Source organism: Barbatula barbatula, assembly GCF_947034865.1.
Source record: "Barbatula barbatula genome assembly, chromosome: 10".
In the NCBI taxonomy this organism is placed as follows: Eukaryota; Metazoa; Chordata; class Actinopteri; order Cypriniformes; family Nemacheilidae; genus Barbatula; species Barbatula barbatula.
Genome location: NC_136773.1, coordinates 18,852,670 through 18,867,294, shown reverse-complemented (window position 1 = coordinate 18,867,294; position 14,625 = coordinate 18,852,670). Strand labels below are relative to the sequence as shown.

The window sequence follows — 14,625 nt, the reverse complement described above, 5'->3', positions numbered from 1 at the left end:
ATTATCCCTTTAAAGGGCATAAATTGGCTATTGGTAAATGATACATGTATTGCTTAACAGCTTGTTGCATTTATTTGTGACTTCCAGCAGATGGCGCCAACACAACGTGTCACAACATCGCATTTAAACCCCGCAGTGTCAGCCTTTGTCTCTCGTGTTACGTTGTATCAACGAGCGGCTGTTTATCATTGTATCAGTGAAACGCGCAACAATGTTTCCGTGTTTAATTCCGCTAACGCGTTTTAAAACAATCCCCGTTTCTCTCTCGATACGAGAGCCAGAGGCGGTTTGGGTGATGTCCCATTCATATTTTCAGAAAGGAAACGCCTATCTGTTGGTGGCATTTTCGGTTTGTAACGCTGATCCTATTGCAGCTGATTTAAGGCGACTGCGCAGAGCAACACAGCCGCAGCAGAGGAGTGTTCGCGCAGCACCGTCCAGCCACCATGGTCAAGACGAGAAAAGCCCAACTCGCAGTCTCTACTGTCAACAGAGGAGTTATGTCTTCAACGTGAGGCGTTTTATAAATACAAACTGTATGATCAGCCTGGACGACCTGGGACGACTTTCAGCTTTTGGCCTGAAAGGCTGTTGCGTTGCGCGTAAGAGCCATAAACTAGGCAACCGAGAACACTTGTATTCTTGTTTCGTTCGGCGAAAAAAAGCCCATGATGAAATTCAAGCCCAATCAGACAAGGACTTACGACGGAGAGGGATTCAAAAAACGAGCAGCCTGTCTTTGTTTTAAGAACGACCGAGAGGAAGAGGTAAGGGTGCCTATGCGTGTCAGTAAATCACATCTATCGCTACTTCAGTGATATAGACGTCTGTGATCGATACGCGTTTCGGTCCCTTTAACTCCACGTGTAAATAAACACTGGATGATGATGATGGATGATCATTAACTTGTGAGGTAAACGGTGAAGATGTTTCGCCAGACTACTAAAGTTGCGGAGAAACCTCTCTCGAGATCAGAAGAACGCTGCAAGTCAACATCCAAATATTAATTCGTGATTCATGGAGACATGCAAGACACTTGTATACGACTGATGCGAGGAGATATAAATGAAATCGATGAGATCAGAGTGTCAGAAGTGAGTTTTACTCATGACTGATCACAGCAGGTAACAGTCTGCTCTCTCCGATCATATCTCACCGTCGTTACTCATTCTTGAGTTTAAACGATAGCGTGTTTCCCTCGTGTCTTTGCACGGTTTTGTAGTCGATGTCATGGACTACAAGGACACTGTTTTCACAATAACGGAGCTGATTGGCCAATAGTTCCTTAACCGTGCGTCATTAAACGTTTGTTTATTCATTGAGCTGCGTTGACTTGCATTTAAAGGTTTGCTATGCATATGTGAAAGGGATAGTTTAGCCGAAAGTGAAGATTATTTCATTTACTCACACTCTTGTCATTCAAACTTGTTTTGCAGAACAGAGAGCCAAACAATTGTAGCCAATTGTGTTGACACACACAGACTGAGATATTTCTCAAAATATTTCCTTTTGTGTTCCTCAACAGTCATATACAGGTTTTGAACGACGATATGATGACATAATTTGTATTTTTGGTGAACTGTCCCTTTAAGAGGTAGAAATGCAGCCTTATTATTTGGCAACTATTAGTATTGCTTGGCTATTGCTATAAGTATAGTTTGGCATCTATGTATATCTTCGTGCTTAAGGAGGTCAAGAAGTGAGTATAAATTGAAAGGAGAGTTTAGCTTTTTTTAATCTAAATTAGGAATGCAGTGCTCTTATTCTGCATTACATAACAACAGATCCTAGTTACATTTCAAGGCTTGTACCCACATGATGGCCCACACCCCTCCAATTATTGGTCTAAATTGTATTGCATATAGAAATTGCCTACGCCGTAGCAGAAATAAGAGCAGATGGTGCATGACTTTACAGTGTTGTACCACATTGCTTTACCTGCTTTGCATCAAGTAACATTTGAACCATATGATGTCCTGTTTAAACTTCATAAAATAATGTCTCATTTGCATGTTTTCTTTCATAATGTAAGCAGCAATCTGTCATTGAAAACTTTTAAAGAGACGCTGGCCACATGTAACTTTTTGTGACCTTCGAAAGTACTAAAAATACTGTTGATTATGAAACGCGTCAAGCAAGGTTGAAGTGTGGTTGAGTTTTGATACAAGCGCTTGACCTGTTGTGGCTTGTGCGCTTGGAAATGAGGGGAAAGTGCTTTTTGCATTTACAAATCCCGTAAATTCCTCCCTCATAGACGTTTTTTTGTTTATTGAACCTGCATATTCCTGATTATAGATTTGCTTATTCTCGGAGTAGTGGCCTGGAATATTCCGCATAGCAACAGGACTCGATCTCCCAGGTCTCCTGCATGTGATCAGCACAGGGGAGGGCGCGAGGGGGGGTCTGGGCTTGGGGTGGGTAAGTTACACTATGTGCTAAGTCTCCAAGTGACCTATCAGCAGCAATTTATAGAACCAGAACGACAGCACTCACTGTTCCATTACAGATTCCTTTGCTGTTTTTTGTATTTTTTCCCTTTATCTGATCACTTAATCTTGCTCTCATCTTTGTCAAGGATCTCATCTCTTTCTTCGGGTTTATCATTAATGCTGATAGCGTTAAGAGTTGATTCAGCACAGCAGACGTCAATACATTCATGTCGTGGTGAAAAAGAACCCAGTACAAGTAACAACATGCCATGTCCTCCAGAACTGTAGTCCTACAATTCATCTGCTATTCATGCTGTTGTCCTAAATCATCATCACTGCTCATTTCAACGTTCTCTGAAGAAAATCTTATGTGCTTCTGCTAAATAAGCCATGATGCTAGAGTGTGATGGGTGGTTGTTAGGGTGTTGCTATGCAGTTTCTACACTCTAATTAATAGACTAAACCCTGTGTAGAAACCTGTTGTTTTTAAATGTTGCACAAAGTGAAACTAAATGGTTTAGTAGAACTTTAGTTGGATATAGTAAACCGTTTTTACTCAAATCCTTTAGGTCCTGTAACCGAGTTTCAATCAGAAACGAGTTCCCATCATGACACTACCCTGTTAGCACAAATACATCTGGGAGATGTTTATTAAATGTCTGGCTTTACATCTGCAAGACTTATGATTTGATTATGCTCATCTATAATACGTCTCTGAGTCTGCAGATGTCATTCAGACATCTTGAAGATGTCTATAAGATGTTTTTGTATGAATGTAAAACTGCCCTTTTTAATGCCCTTTCAGATGTTTTTACGCTGCAGATGTTTTCAGATCTTAGAAGATTCCTTGCAGATGTACCTGTGGTGTGGGAGAGTATAGAATGTAAATCTCTAATGACTGTCAGGCATTGTATAAACTTGATTTTCCACACAAATACATCTCCATTTCAAATGGCAACCACCTGAATGGTGACTTCTCTGAAAACTATTATTGACAATAAAAACACCTTTAATTATTCGGACATCAAGTCGAGGCAAAAAAAGTGTGTCTGCCACGGGTGGGGGAAATGTGAAATACTTCAGTGCAAATGTAATTTCTTGCAGCTTTCTGAATGGTTGAGACATACGTCATACATTATTTTATCAAAAATAAAACAAACTAAAGACATATGCATGAAAACTATGTTTCCGTAGCTGATGAAGAAATTTTACTATGAAAACAACTTTCCCCAGTGGACAATTAATGTCTGTCTGTCTGTCTGTCTAATTGCGTCTATATCTGCTCTGCCAGACGGACACATTTACGACAATATCAGTTTTGTACATTATTTCGTTCTGTTTACCATATTATTTATGAGGATGAATTGCATAACATGCCAAGATTATTGCAGAACATATCTCACTTTTCTTTTTGCAAATATGTGTTCATTTGCATTTGTTTTCATTTTTGTTTGATTTTGTTTGTTTTACACTGCAGATCGATCAAACGGGTGTTCGTGTAGGCTGTTAATTGTAAGACTTGCTTTGTGAACTCTTCATGTTATTTATGAGAGGCAGTATTGCCATTTCTTTTACGCAACGGTCTACAGTTTCACACACTTTCACATGTTTCTTCCATCTGCTGACGGTGTCGCCATTTCTCATTTCACCCGTTTTGTACGCCTGGGTCAGAGCTTGCGTGAAGGACAGCACATTTTCCCGATAAGTTTTCTTTTTATAAATACCAATTATTGCGTAGAGAGCGGCGTACGCCTTCTTTTATGCGTACGCAATGTTTATAAATGAGGCCCCAGGTCTCTATATTCTTCTATAACTTCGACTTGGCTCATAGTCCCTCTTCCAATGTAAGGTTACAGGATTTTTGTCTTTCCTTTTATCGTCTGACAGGGTGTTCGAGTTCCGTCACTGTCATCCTACTTCAATCTTTGCTATTACTCATGATAATTCCTTCCATAAACATGCTTGTTGACTGTCCAAACAACGTGGGCATGCTTCTACCAACAACTAAGTGAAGCTGTAGTCACATTTAGACGAAAATCTGCTGATACAATTCTTCTGAAAAATGTTTGTGTATGTGGCCGTGTGTTTGGGTTGAGCCACATTCATTCTTTCCCCTGCTGACAGCTCCTGCATTAAGAAGCCTGAGCTATATTTTGGTCTTAGAAAGTACAGTTTAGAAAAGTTTATAGTTTTCAATCATTTATGTTAGACATAAGCAGTTAAGTCTAGCGAGTGAATAATGTTTTCCTCTGGGACGAGCAGAAAACAACAATTCATAAGCAGTCATAGCAAACATGATCCGATAAATGCAGAAGTCCCACAGTTGACCAAATCTGAACAATGACCATTAAAACAACCCAGAATGAAATGACCTGACCTTGTAAACTTCCTCTCTGCAGCTTGTGAGTTTTACCTTTAAAACTTACAAATGAAGTGATGATTGAATAGCATTGAAAGTCTGTGTGAAATGTTGGTTCAATGTGTGAACGGCTCAGTAGGCGATATCATGTTGACCTGTTGGTACGTGTGTCCCTTGTTTACTTTTTTATTGTAGTGATTATTGCTAGTGAGCGTTCTACAAACAGACACACAGTCTTTATAATCTAATCCCTAGATATTTTACTTCTTTCTGCTGGTAGTAGAAAGATTCTTGGTCGGTGGCCACTGGGACACGTGCCCCTCAGACTCATGGAGAAATTTAAGATGCTGTTCATCTTGAGTGTCAGATGCACTCTGAACTGGGTCAGTATGTCAGCGAATTGCTCAGAACTGTCAGTTTATTACATCAGTTCAATATGAAAAACAACACATTCATTAAATTACTTTAAGATGTGTTAAACGTGCAATTGCAACTGTTTAAGAATCATGTGTTGGGATGGTATGAAAGAGTTATCATTACTCATATTGTTTTATATTTATGCAAACGATTCATTTATTTGAATATAGGTCTTGAACTAAATGTATATTTATGCATTTGGCAGGAATTATATTTAAAGCGACTTACATTGCATTTTACTATACATTTGTTTCTGACTATGTGCAATCCCCTGGGATCAAATCCATGACCTAGCGCCACGCTCTAACCACTGAGCCACAGGAAAGCTAGAAAAGACATCAAATTTATTGTACATGTCATACAAGAAAAAAGCATAATCAGTCTATACAAGTATTGTTAGCTGTTCCAGTTGTCACAAAATTGTTGACATAATTCCTCTGTTATGTGACTGTTCAGTTTCTTGCAATTCAGTCGAATTCTCTGTCTGTCATTTCAATTCAAATTTGAATGAAATATGCTATGGGGCTCACAAAGTGCACATACGTCTTTAAAATATAATAAAACTTCGTAATATTGCGTGTGTAGTGTGAGTTGAGTTGAATATCAACAGTATTTTGCGCTGTAACTCTGAGGAAGAAACATGCATTTACAGTTGAACTGCCATTAGGTTTACTATACTCGGAAACGATTGTTGACTTCATTTGCTTTTAGTTTTATGAGTGAATAGAAAGAGATTGATGAAACCGGCTTAGCTCTCAGTTCACTGGGCATCACACACCCTTGGCCGTAGTGCTGAATGGAATTAATGTGCACTGTAAAGTGCTAAAAATAAAGTTGAAAGCTCCGCTTATAAAAAGGCAATGTGTTCTTTTTTTGTAAGCAGCACTTTACTAGACCCATTGAAGAAATTTGTATTGTTATTTTTTGCAGTGTTACTGTTTAATTTGATTAAACTATTTTTCTCCTTCAGAATTGTCGTGTTTTTTGATGCATGAAACGACTATCGCAACACATGATCTGCTTTTGTAAGCATATTGATAAGGTTGACCAGAAAGAATGCTACTGTTGTTGAACGCTATGCTCTTTTAGAATTGATGTCAAGGCTAAACCTGAGATTTCTTAATCTATCGAGGCGCACCTGTTAAAGCTCCTCCCACACCTCACACCCGAAAGAAGTACTTGACTCAGCATACAGAATTTAACACTATGGCCTGGACAGCTGTTGCTAGTTTATTTATAAGAAGTGATACCATAATCGCCTCCTAGAAGTGTGATGCAGCGTGATGCAAAAATTAGAGATGAACTGATTACGTGGGTGTCCGGATTTCTTTTTTTGGGCCATGTAAAAATGCTGAGCATATTGTCACATGTTTTAAGGGCCCACTCATACTTATAACATTACTTATCTTTACAGTTATTGTCCTGTTTATTCTAAGCTTGTGAACCGTTTCACAAATTAAACCCTTTTAATGCCTTTAAATTCAAATAGATTTTGATTGGCTGTCAAGCTTTTAAAGGGATCCCAATAATATTGTTTCTCTGTGTCTTTATAGTTGCTGTTTGTACTCCGCTGTTCTCCTAAATCTAGAAGAAAAATCTTTATAGTTTACCTCAAATGTAAATTCTGTCATCATGTAAATTTTGTCATTTCAAACCTGTATGACTTTCTTCAGCAGAAAACAAAAGAAGATATTTTAAAGAACGTCGATAACCAAACCACGATGGTACCCATTCCTTTCTATTGTAGGGTCACAAAACCAATGCAAGTCAATGGGTACCGCCATGGTTTTGGTTACCAACGTTCTTTAAAATATCATATTTTGTGTTCTGCAGGAGAAAATAATGCCGGTTTATAATGCCAGGATGGTGTTTAAGTGAAATAACACTTGTGCTATCGGTAAAAAGCAATTGTATATTTCAGGGGGAGGCAAAAAGACTAGAAGCATGTTGTCCGTCAACTAAAGACGCATCATTTTGACTGGCGCTGCCATTGGGGACAACTTTATTAAAGTGATAGTTCACACAAAAATAAAGAGGGAGAGTAAATGATGGCAGAATTTTCATTCTTGGGTGAACCATCATAAATTTCAGAACAAGAGAACAATTTGTTGGTATATGATTTACCACACATTTGTCTGTTTTCTTTAGAATAATAATTGTGTATTTTGAAAAAGGTGTGTATATAAACTAAACGTAGATTAAATGGATTTCCATAGTTTTGAAATCAACATCATAGAAGGACGATTATTAGGTGAAAGGGTCTTCTGCAGATCGATGTACTGTCAGTATCAGGTTGGGCTCTGTTACGTAATGAAGATGTTCTTGCAAAGTGTTGATGACTCTTGGGATTTGTACTTATCCAAGTTTCTATTTGCGTATGTCCATGCGGCAGGTCTTGCTTGTTAGCAGCAGTCGGCATCCAGATCAGTGGATCGTTCCAGGAGGTGGGATGGAGCCAGAAGAGGAGCCGGGAGGTGCTGCGGTGCGAGAGGTCTATGAGGAGGTGAGGTCTGTCCCAGTGAAGCCTCTGGCTGCTCCTTCAGTTATTTAGGATTAGCAGAGGTTCTAATGTGGGTATGAATTTTTGAAGTGAAACAAAATATTTGAGAGGGGTATATTTCTTTGTTGATCACTATAAAATAAAAACATGACATTCAAAAATAGGACTCTTTTACATGTTTTACAGTTTTTTTAACAGCGATAATAGACAATGTGTTCATTATTAGGGTTAGTATATACTTTATATACATTATATCTTGCTCAGTTTGAATAGGGTTGCATCATCAGTCCTAGCGGTGGTCTTATTGATTAATTGGGGTCCCTTAGGCATGATAGGCAGAGACTTGGCTGTTGTTAGGTCGAGGAACCTAAATGAAGCCTGGACTGGAGGTTTACTAGAAGAGAGCTCATGTTTGGGTCGAGAATTATGGCCTCCAGCTGTCCCTCCTATCTTGTCACCAGACTTTTTTGCTTCGGATATCCACCGTGCATACTGCATACTGAGCAATATATACTATACTGTCTGCTATTTTTAGAAGGTAGGACGTGAAATGGCACACAATATGCATCGATGAACATTTCAAAGTGTGATGTTGTTTTATAATTCAATTCTGGGGGCTTGAATAAACGTTTTGGTTTAGTCTGTCCACCTCAAAAGTAAGTACATTCGTCAATCATCAGTTGTGATGTAACCTCAGCTCTATCAGTTTGCCTTTTCTGTCAACATCAAATGAAATGATGAGGCTTCACTAAATGCATTGCATCTTATATTGTCTTAAATACATCAAGCTAATGGTTTACTGGTTCGTTTCAAGGAGGCATTGTGTCATGACATTGAAAGGCCATTGTAGAAGTTGCCAACATGGTAATTTGTCGACAGCTGTGAAGCATCGCAGCAGCATTTAGAAACCGTGTCCCGTTACCAATGGCCTCTTCCATCTGAAATCTCTACATGCATCATGGTGTTTTTAAGCAGCCCAATTGAACAAATTTACCATGGACAGTGTTTTTTATATATTTAAGTAGGAAAATACTTGACAGTAGACTGGGTTAATTGCATTCACTTTAGGGCTAAATACTTTGGCAGTATAATAAAGGAAGCTTGTGACGATTCCTTTCATAACATGCCATCTGGTTTCAAATGAATTGAATTAAAGATAGGTTTTATATTTCAAAGCTTGAGCTTAATTGCATTGCTTTGAATAAAAAAGTCCAGTGAACTAAGCCATATTAGAACAGTTTGTTCCTTGTTCATTTATCCTTAATGCGTGAGACTTCATTTTTTACCGCGAGGAATTTTTTTGTTACATAATGGTTTGAAAGCGAGTAACCCAAACCCTTAGAGTGCTGGGAGACCCTGGAGAATACTATAAAGCTGTCAACAAATGTTAAGACTGATAACTTTTGTTTATTTGAATCCAGTTTCAGCATTCACAGATGGTCATGTATAGATATCATGAGTGCCATCACTTAACTTTTTTTGATTGACGGGGGACTGCTTTCTTGTGCATATACAGCAAACGTTTGTTTGTTTGAATGGCCAAATGAAGCTCTTTTTAGTCAAAATGCTTGTTTTGTCCCAGCACCATTTTCAGTTTAAGACTGTATCAGTAATCAAATTGGTTTCTGTGTGATTGCTTTTGTCTTTTACAAAAAAATTATATTTGAAAACGTACATTTTTGCATGTTTGCAAAGCAGCCTTACATAAAAAAATATGTAAAAAAAATGGAATACTTGATGCTGCTATACATACCTGTAGTTGTGTTTCGGCTTTAGTACTGATGATTTATTTATCTTGAATAATAACATGAATTTACTACATTGACCAATATTCAAAAACACATGCCTATTGGTTTAAATTAAATGAATTAAAAAGTGGTTTAGAAAATGATGTAATTTCACTCGTATTAGTAAGACGGTTTGGTACCACTACTGTACTAGTTGATGATGGGTTCATCGGTGCTATGCAAAAGTCTGTTATGTGACCGTGTCAAAAAAGAATACAAGGAGATGACAGAAATCCACTCAGGCAGTTTGGGCTCTCCCACAGTCCCTGAAATCCCCCCCCCCCCCCCCCCGATGTTTGTCAGATCCATTTATGAATGCCCTTGTCAACCCAAACTGCATGTGGTTGCAGGGTTGTACATTTCTCTCCAAATCAGGTGAACTGGGGCTTGTCTGGGTATATTGCAGCATCTGGATGAAGACATGCTGTTCCCTTGAGCGTAATGTAGTCTGGGAATCTCCTGTGTTATGGAAACATACGGCTCAGGTCTCTAGGATCAGTGAGCCGGGCCTAATGCGTTGGCCTGATGTGTCAGCACCAGCTGGCGCGGTGCCTAAAATGGTCTCGATAAGCTACTGATAACACTGTAAGAATCATCCTGCAGCTTATGTCATGATGCCAAAGACTTTTCCTTTAAGTGTCATAAGCTACACAATAATGCGTCTTAACCCCTCTTTATAAATTTGGACCACGTGACCTAATGGATGACAGTGTGACTCTTCTCTTGAATAATAAAAATGTAAATGTGTTTTTCCTATTATGTATAATGTGTTTAGTGGTTCAGGTTTGTGTTTGTTTGTTGCACAGTTTTTCATTAATACATCTTGCAAAAACAACCGTAAATAAAAGTAGCTTGTGGTAGGAAAAAAAGATGTTGCGTTCGGTGTATTTCATGAATGTTTTCTCGGTGTCTATTCCTGCTTGAACAGGCTGGTGTGAGGGGCACCCTTGGCAGGCTTCTGGGAGTGTTTGAGGTAAGACTGCCAAACTACCTTATATAAAGTAAGATGTTACTTCAGGCCCCTCCAGCATGTGGGACCGATTAATCGCATACACTTGAGACATCAATAAACAAAATCTTTACTTCATAGACGCTCATAAACGTCTTATCCTCACACCTTCTCAGTGCACATTTTACAGTGTTTCGCACAATATGTTTGTTCAACATCGTGATAAATAAAAATTTCTCATTCTGTACAGCAGAACCAGGACAGCAAGCATCGGACGTATGTGTACGTGCTTACAGTTACAGAGACACTGGAAGACTGGGAGGACTCGGTCAATATCGGTGAGTTGTTGTTAAGTGTCAAATTTCTGTGTTGGTGTAAACAATGGCAGTCAGTCTGTTGGTAGAGCATTGTGGTAACGATGCAAAGGTCATGGGTTCGAAAACAGGGAACACACATACTGATAAAACATATAGATCGAATGCACTGTATTTCGGATAAAAGTGTCTGCCAAATGCATAAATGCGCATTTAGATTGTAATGTTACATTTACACATTCTCACGATGCAGATCTATCTAGGACTGTACAAATGCACAAATATGACTGTATATTTTAGACTATTTTCCTTTTATTAAATGGTTATTTTGTAAACCATATGCCCTAAAACAAACCTTTTATATTTAATTGCCAATATTGTTCCCACATTGTACAATATTGCTTTAAGGCAACTCTTCCCATTCAAATCTGATCTCGTGGAAATATTTTACAATTTCCTGTGAATTCAAACAATGTGAGAATTTGACTTAAAGGTTCAGTGTATGAATTTAAAGTCGCGAATTGCAACCAGCAGCTCACTCCCTTTTGAAGCATTAAAGTGGCTGACAAAATGCAAAGATGTCATTTTGTTTTCGCTTCTTTGCCGAAGAAGATAACTTCTTTACAAAACACGGTCTGTATTGCAGTTTGTCTGTTTAGCCCTACTGTAGAATCATGGCGAATTCCATGCAAGGGGACCAGTAAAAAAAGTGTGCAGTGACTCGACAGAGAGGACTTTATTTGTGTACAGAAGGTTTAGTCTGCTAGGAGGTCATAGGTTTCGTTGGTTTCAGACGTTTAGTATTCACAAGCTTTACAAATAAGTTTTCTTTTCATAAGACACAACTGCTGACCTGTAGGCAAGGCAAATACAGGGATTTATGTTACTATTTTTTACAAAGCTATTACAGATGCTTAGCAGGTGTGTGGATCAGCCGCAGAAATCATCTACTTACTGGATTTTTGTTGATGGGAAGGAGCCATGAAAATAACATTTGCCCACAGACAGCGCAATTCAAAACTTGCCCTATTTGTAGATGGTGTGGAAAGAAAAAACCTAGTAACCCTTCACTCTCGGCAGACGTATAAATAGACGTAGGTTTGTTCACAGGGAGGCGTGTCTGCTAGCAGGGGCACAGTTGTTTTCCAGTTAGCGTCACTACACTCCCCTATGTCTGGCCTCTATCTCGCTCCCTCTGTGCCTGTACCATAGTTTCACTTGCCAAATAGGGCATCATAACCTCGATACACTGAGATCAAGCAGGCTCATGACACAGAGCTGAGTAATATGCACATTTGTCCAGTGGGTGACCTTTCACCCTCCTGCATATTTAACGTCCGCAAGCGTCTCTGTTAAAATACTTCAGGTAAATTTGTAAGTTCCAGCATTTCGCGGGAGACAGTTTTCAGGACTATTAATAAAGTGGAATGTTTGTCAGGCAGATGGTTGGGCAGCCGAACATCGGACAAGTTCACTGTGAAGCTGACCTTTTGTACAGTACTTAAATAAATGCTATGCATTTTTGAAGCGGAGTTGCAAGTGTATTTATTGGCAGTGTGACGGAGGTAAATGAAACGTCTACAAAATGAATATTACATTTAAATTAAGTAAAGAATATGTATACAATACACAATATGATGTAATTTAGGCATTTAAATATTTACGAAGCACTTAAGTGTGCCATTAGTTTTTGGTTTAATAACAAATTGAACTTGAAGACTGTGATCACATAAAAAGTAGGTGGGATTAATACCAGACAAACCTGTCCCCTACTGTGATAGTAAAATAGCTCATATAATATCAATTTGACCTCCTTAATGTGGATGATCAACATTTTCAGAGTACAATGTAAAGCATTCAAATAAAATGAAAATGAAGGGGGGAACATTTCGGGGGTATTTTGAACCCTGTTTATGGAAAGAGCTATCATCTCTCAAAATTCCATCATGGTCTCTTCAAATTTAAACTTGAGGTCAACGCAGCTGTTAATATACCATAACATTTTATTTGCACAGGTCGGAAGAGAAAATGGTTCAAGATTGATGAGGCAATCCGGGTGCTACAGTGCCATAAACCTGTCCACGCAGAGTACCTCCGCAAACTCACTCCTCACTGCGGCCCCACGAACGGTAACTCTCAGGAGCCAGCGAACACAGACGACAACGCCCCCCTCCACCAAACAACCTCACAAGACTGTGGACTGACCCGTTTACACAGATAGAACTGCCAACAGAGGACACCCAATGCAGAACGTGCTTTATAAGGGAGACTTTCCTCAGACTGGAAGAGACTGCATGTAAAATTTCAATGTTTACTCTTCGAAACTTTTTTAAGTGTAAAAACCAAAGGATAGTTGAGACGTCTGTCACTTTCATGTCATTTGCCTCATTTTTCATTTCTAAAACAACTATTTCAAGCCAAATTAGGTGTAGAGACGTTTTATTAAAGAGCATGATGTCAAGGATTAAGTGCAAAGTAAAAGATATGGTGTGGTGAACGTTTTGAAAATATTATTTGAAGGTTGTTCTAGAAGAGAGTCAGATAATGATGGATCTGTACAGTTTTGCCAAGGTTTGAATCTGTATGTTCTTCAGAAGGGATAATCGTGATGGATCATTCAGAATGCTGTCTGTTTATATCTAATGGTTAACTAGCCCTATCTGTTAGGTATTTGGTCAATGAAATAATTCTCACAACACAATACAGAACCAAATAGGAAAATAGTATAATTTCTTCAAGATGTGTCAAACTGATAATTATGTAGTCTGTAAATAGTTTGAATTTGGGCTGACTTTGTTGATACTAGATACCTTCATCACAGTTATCTACCTGTAATATAGGTTAAACGTGCTGTGATGTTCGAAGGTATTTTCACAGTCCGGTCTTAAATGTGAATTTCCACATTAAAGAGTGAAATCTGGCTACCCGTCTTTCTCTTTGCACATAGATGAATATTCATGTGGCCATGTCAATTCAGAGTTCTGTCTTCTCGAGCCAGGGTGACATTTCGTTAAATGTGAACAATTAAAAAAACTGCAACGTGTCATTGGTTCATGGAAGACTTTTTTTTTGTTTTATTGTCCCAACATATATTCTGAATATTTCAGAAATACAAAATGGTAACACTTTTTCATGTCAAACAAACCAATATAACCAAGTAGACTTACCGTATGGTTATTTGTTTTCGTTTTTTTCACAGCGTTTTATAGTAAAAAGCAACAGAAATGCAATAAACATGCGTTAAACAAACAATGAGAAGGAATTTCACAACTGTTTGTATTTTGACAGTAAACAATATGTGGAATTCACTGAATTGCAATGAGATATGTGGCCAAACTGTTTTAATGAGATATGGTAAATAAGCATACTTTTCTTTCCTCGGAGGAAAGATTGCATGTCAGTTTGTAAATATGTTTTAATATTCTAAAATTCATCTTCTGCCTAAGTAGTTTATTTAGTATTATGAATCTCACAGTTTGTTTAATTTAAAGGATTGCACTGCTAAAAACACAAGCACCTCAACCCGTATTTATCAATAACTTATTTATCAATAAGGATCAATGAATAAAATGTAACGTGTAAAAGATAAAATGTTCCTAATGTGATTTGACAGAACTAACAAAAATGTTGTTTCTGTCAACTTTGATTGATTGTCTTTGAGAAAATCAGCAAAGCCCTGAACAAACTGAATACAATAAATAACTGTTCTAACAATGTTGGAATGATTTCTTTACGTGCTGCTGATTGTGGTAAGAGGTGGAGATCAATGTCATCCTTTGTTAACTTATTCCTATGACAACTCATATAATATTAGAGTTATGCTTCGGAGGGTTTGTGTGCTCTTTCATCGATTAATTGTTTCCCTAGCTT

General features: G+C 38.2%; 1 protein-coding gene across 1 annotated transcript; it reads left to right on the top strand.

Moving 5' to 3' along the window:
* Nucleotides 1-407: 407 nt before the first annotated feature.
* Nucleotides 408-14,464, top strand: nudt4a (nudix (nucleoside diphosphate linked moiety X)-type motif 4a). The gene is given in 6 exon segments (XM_079466533.1): nucleotides 408-658; nucleotides 660-767; nucleotides 7,598-7,708; nucleotides 10,421-10,465; nucleotides 10,692-10,779; nucleotides 12,771-14,464. Coding segments are annotated over 6 exon segments (678 nt in total). The 5' UTR covers nucleotides 408-538; the 3' UTR covers nucleotides 12,977-14,464.
* Nucleotides 14,465-14,625: the final 161 nt, after the last annotated feature.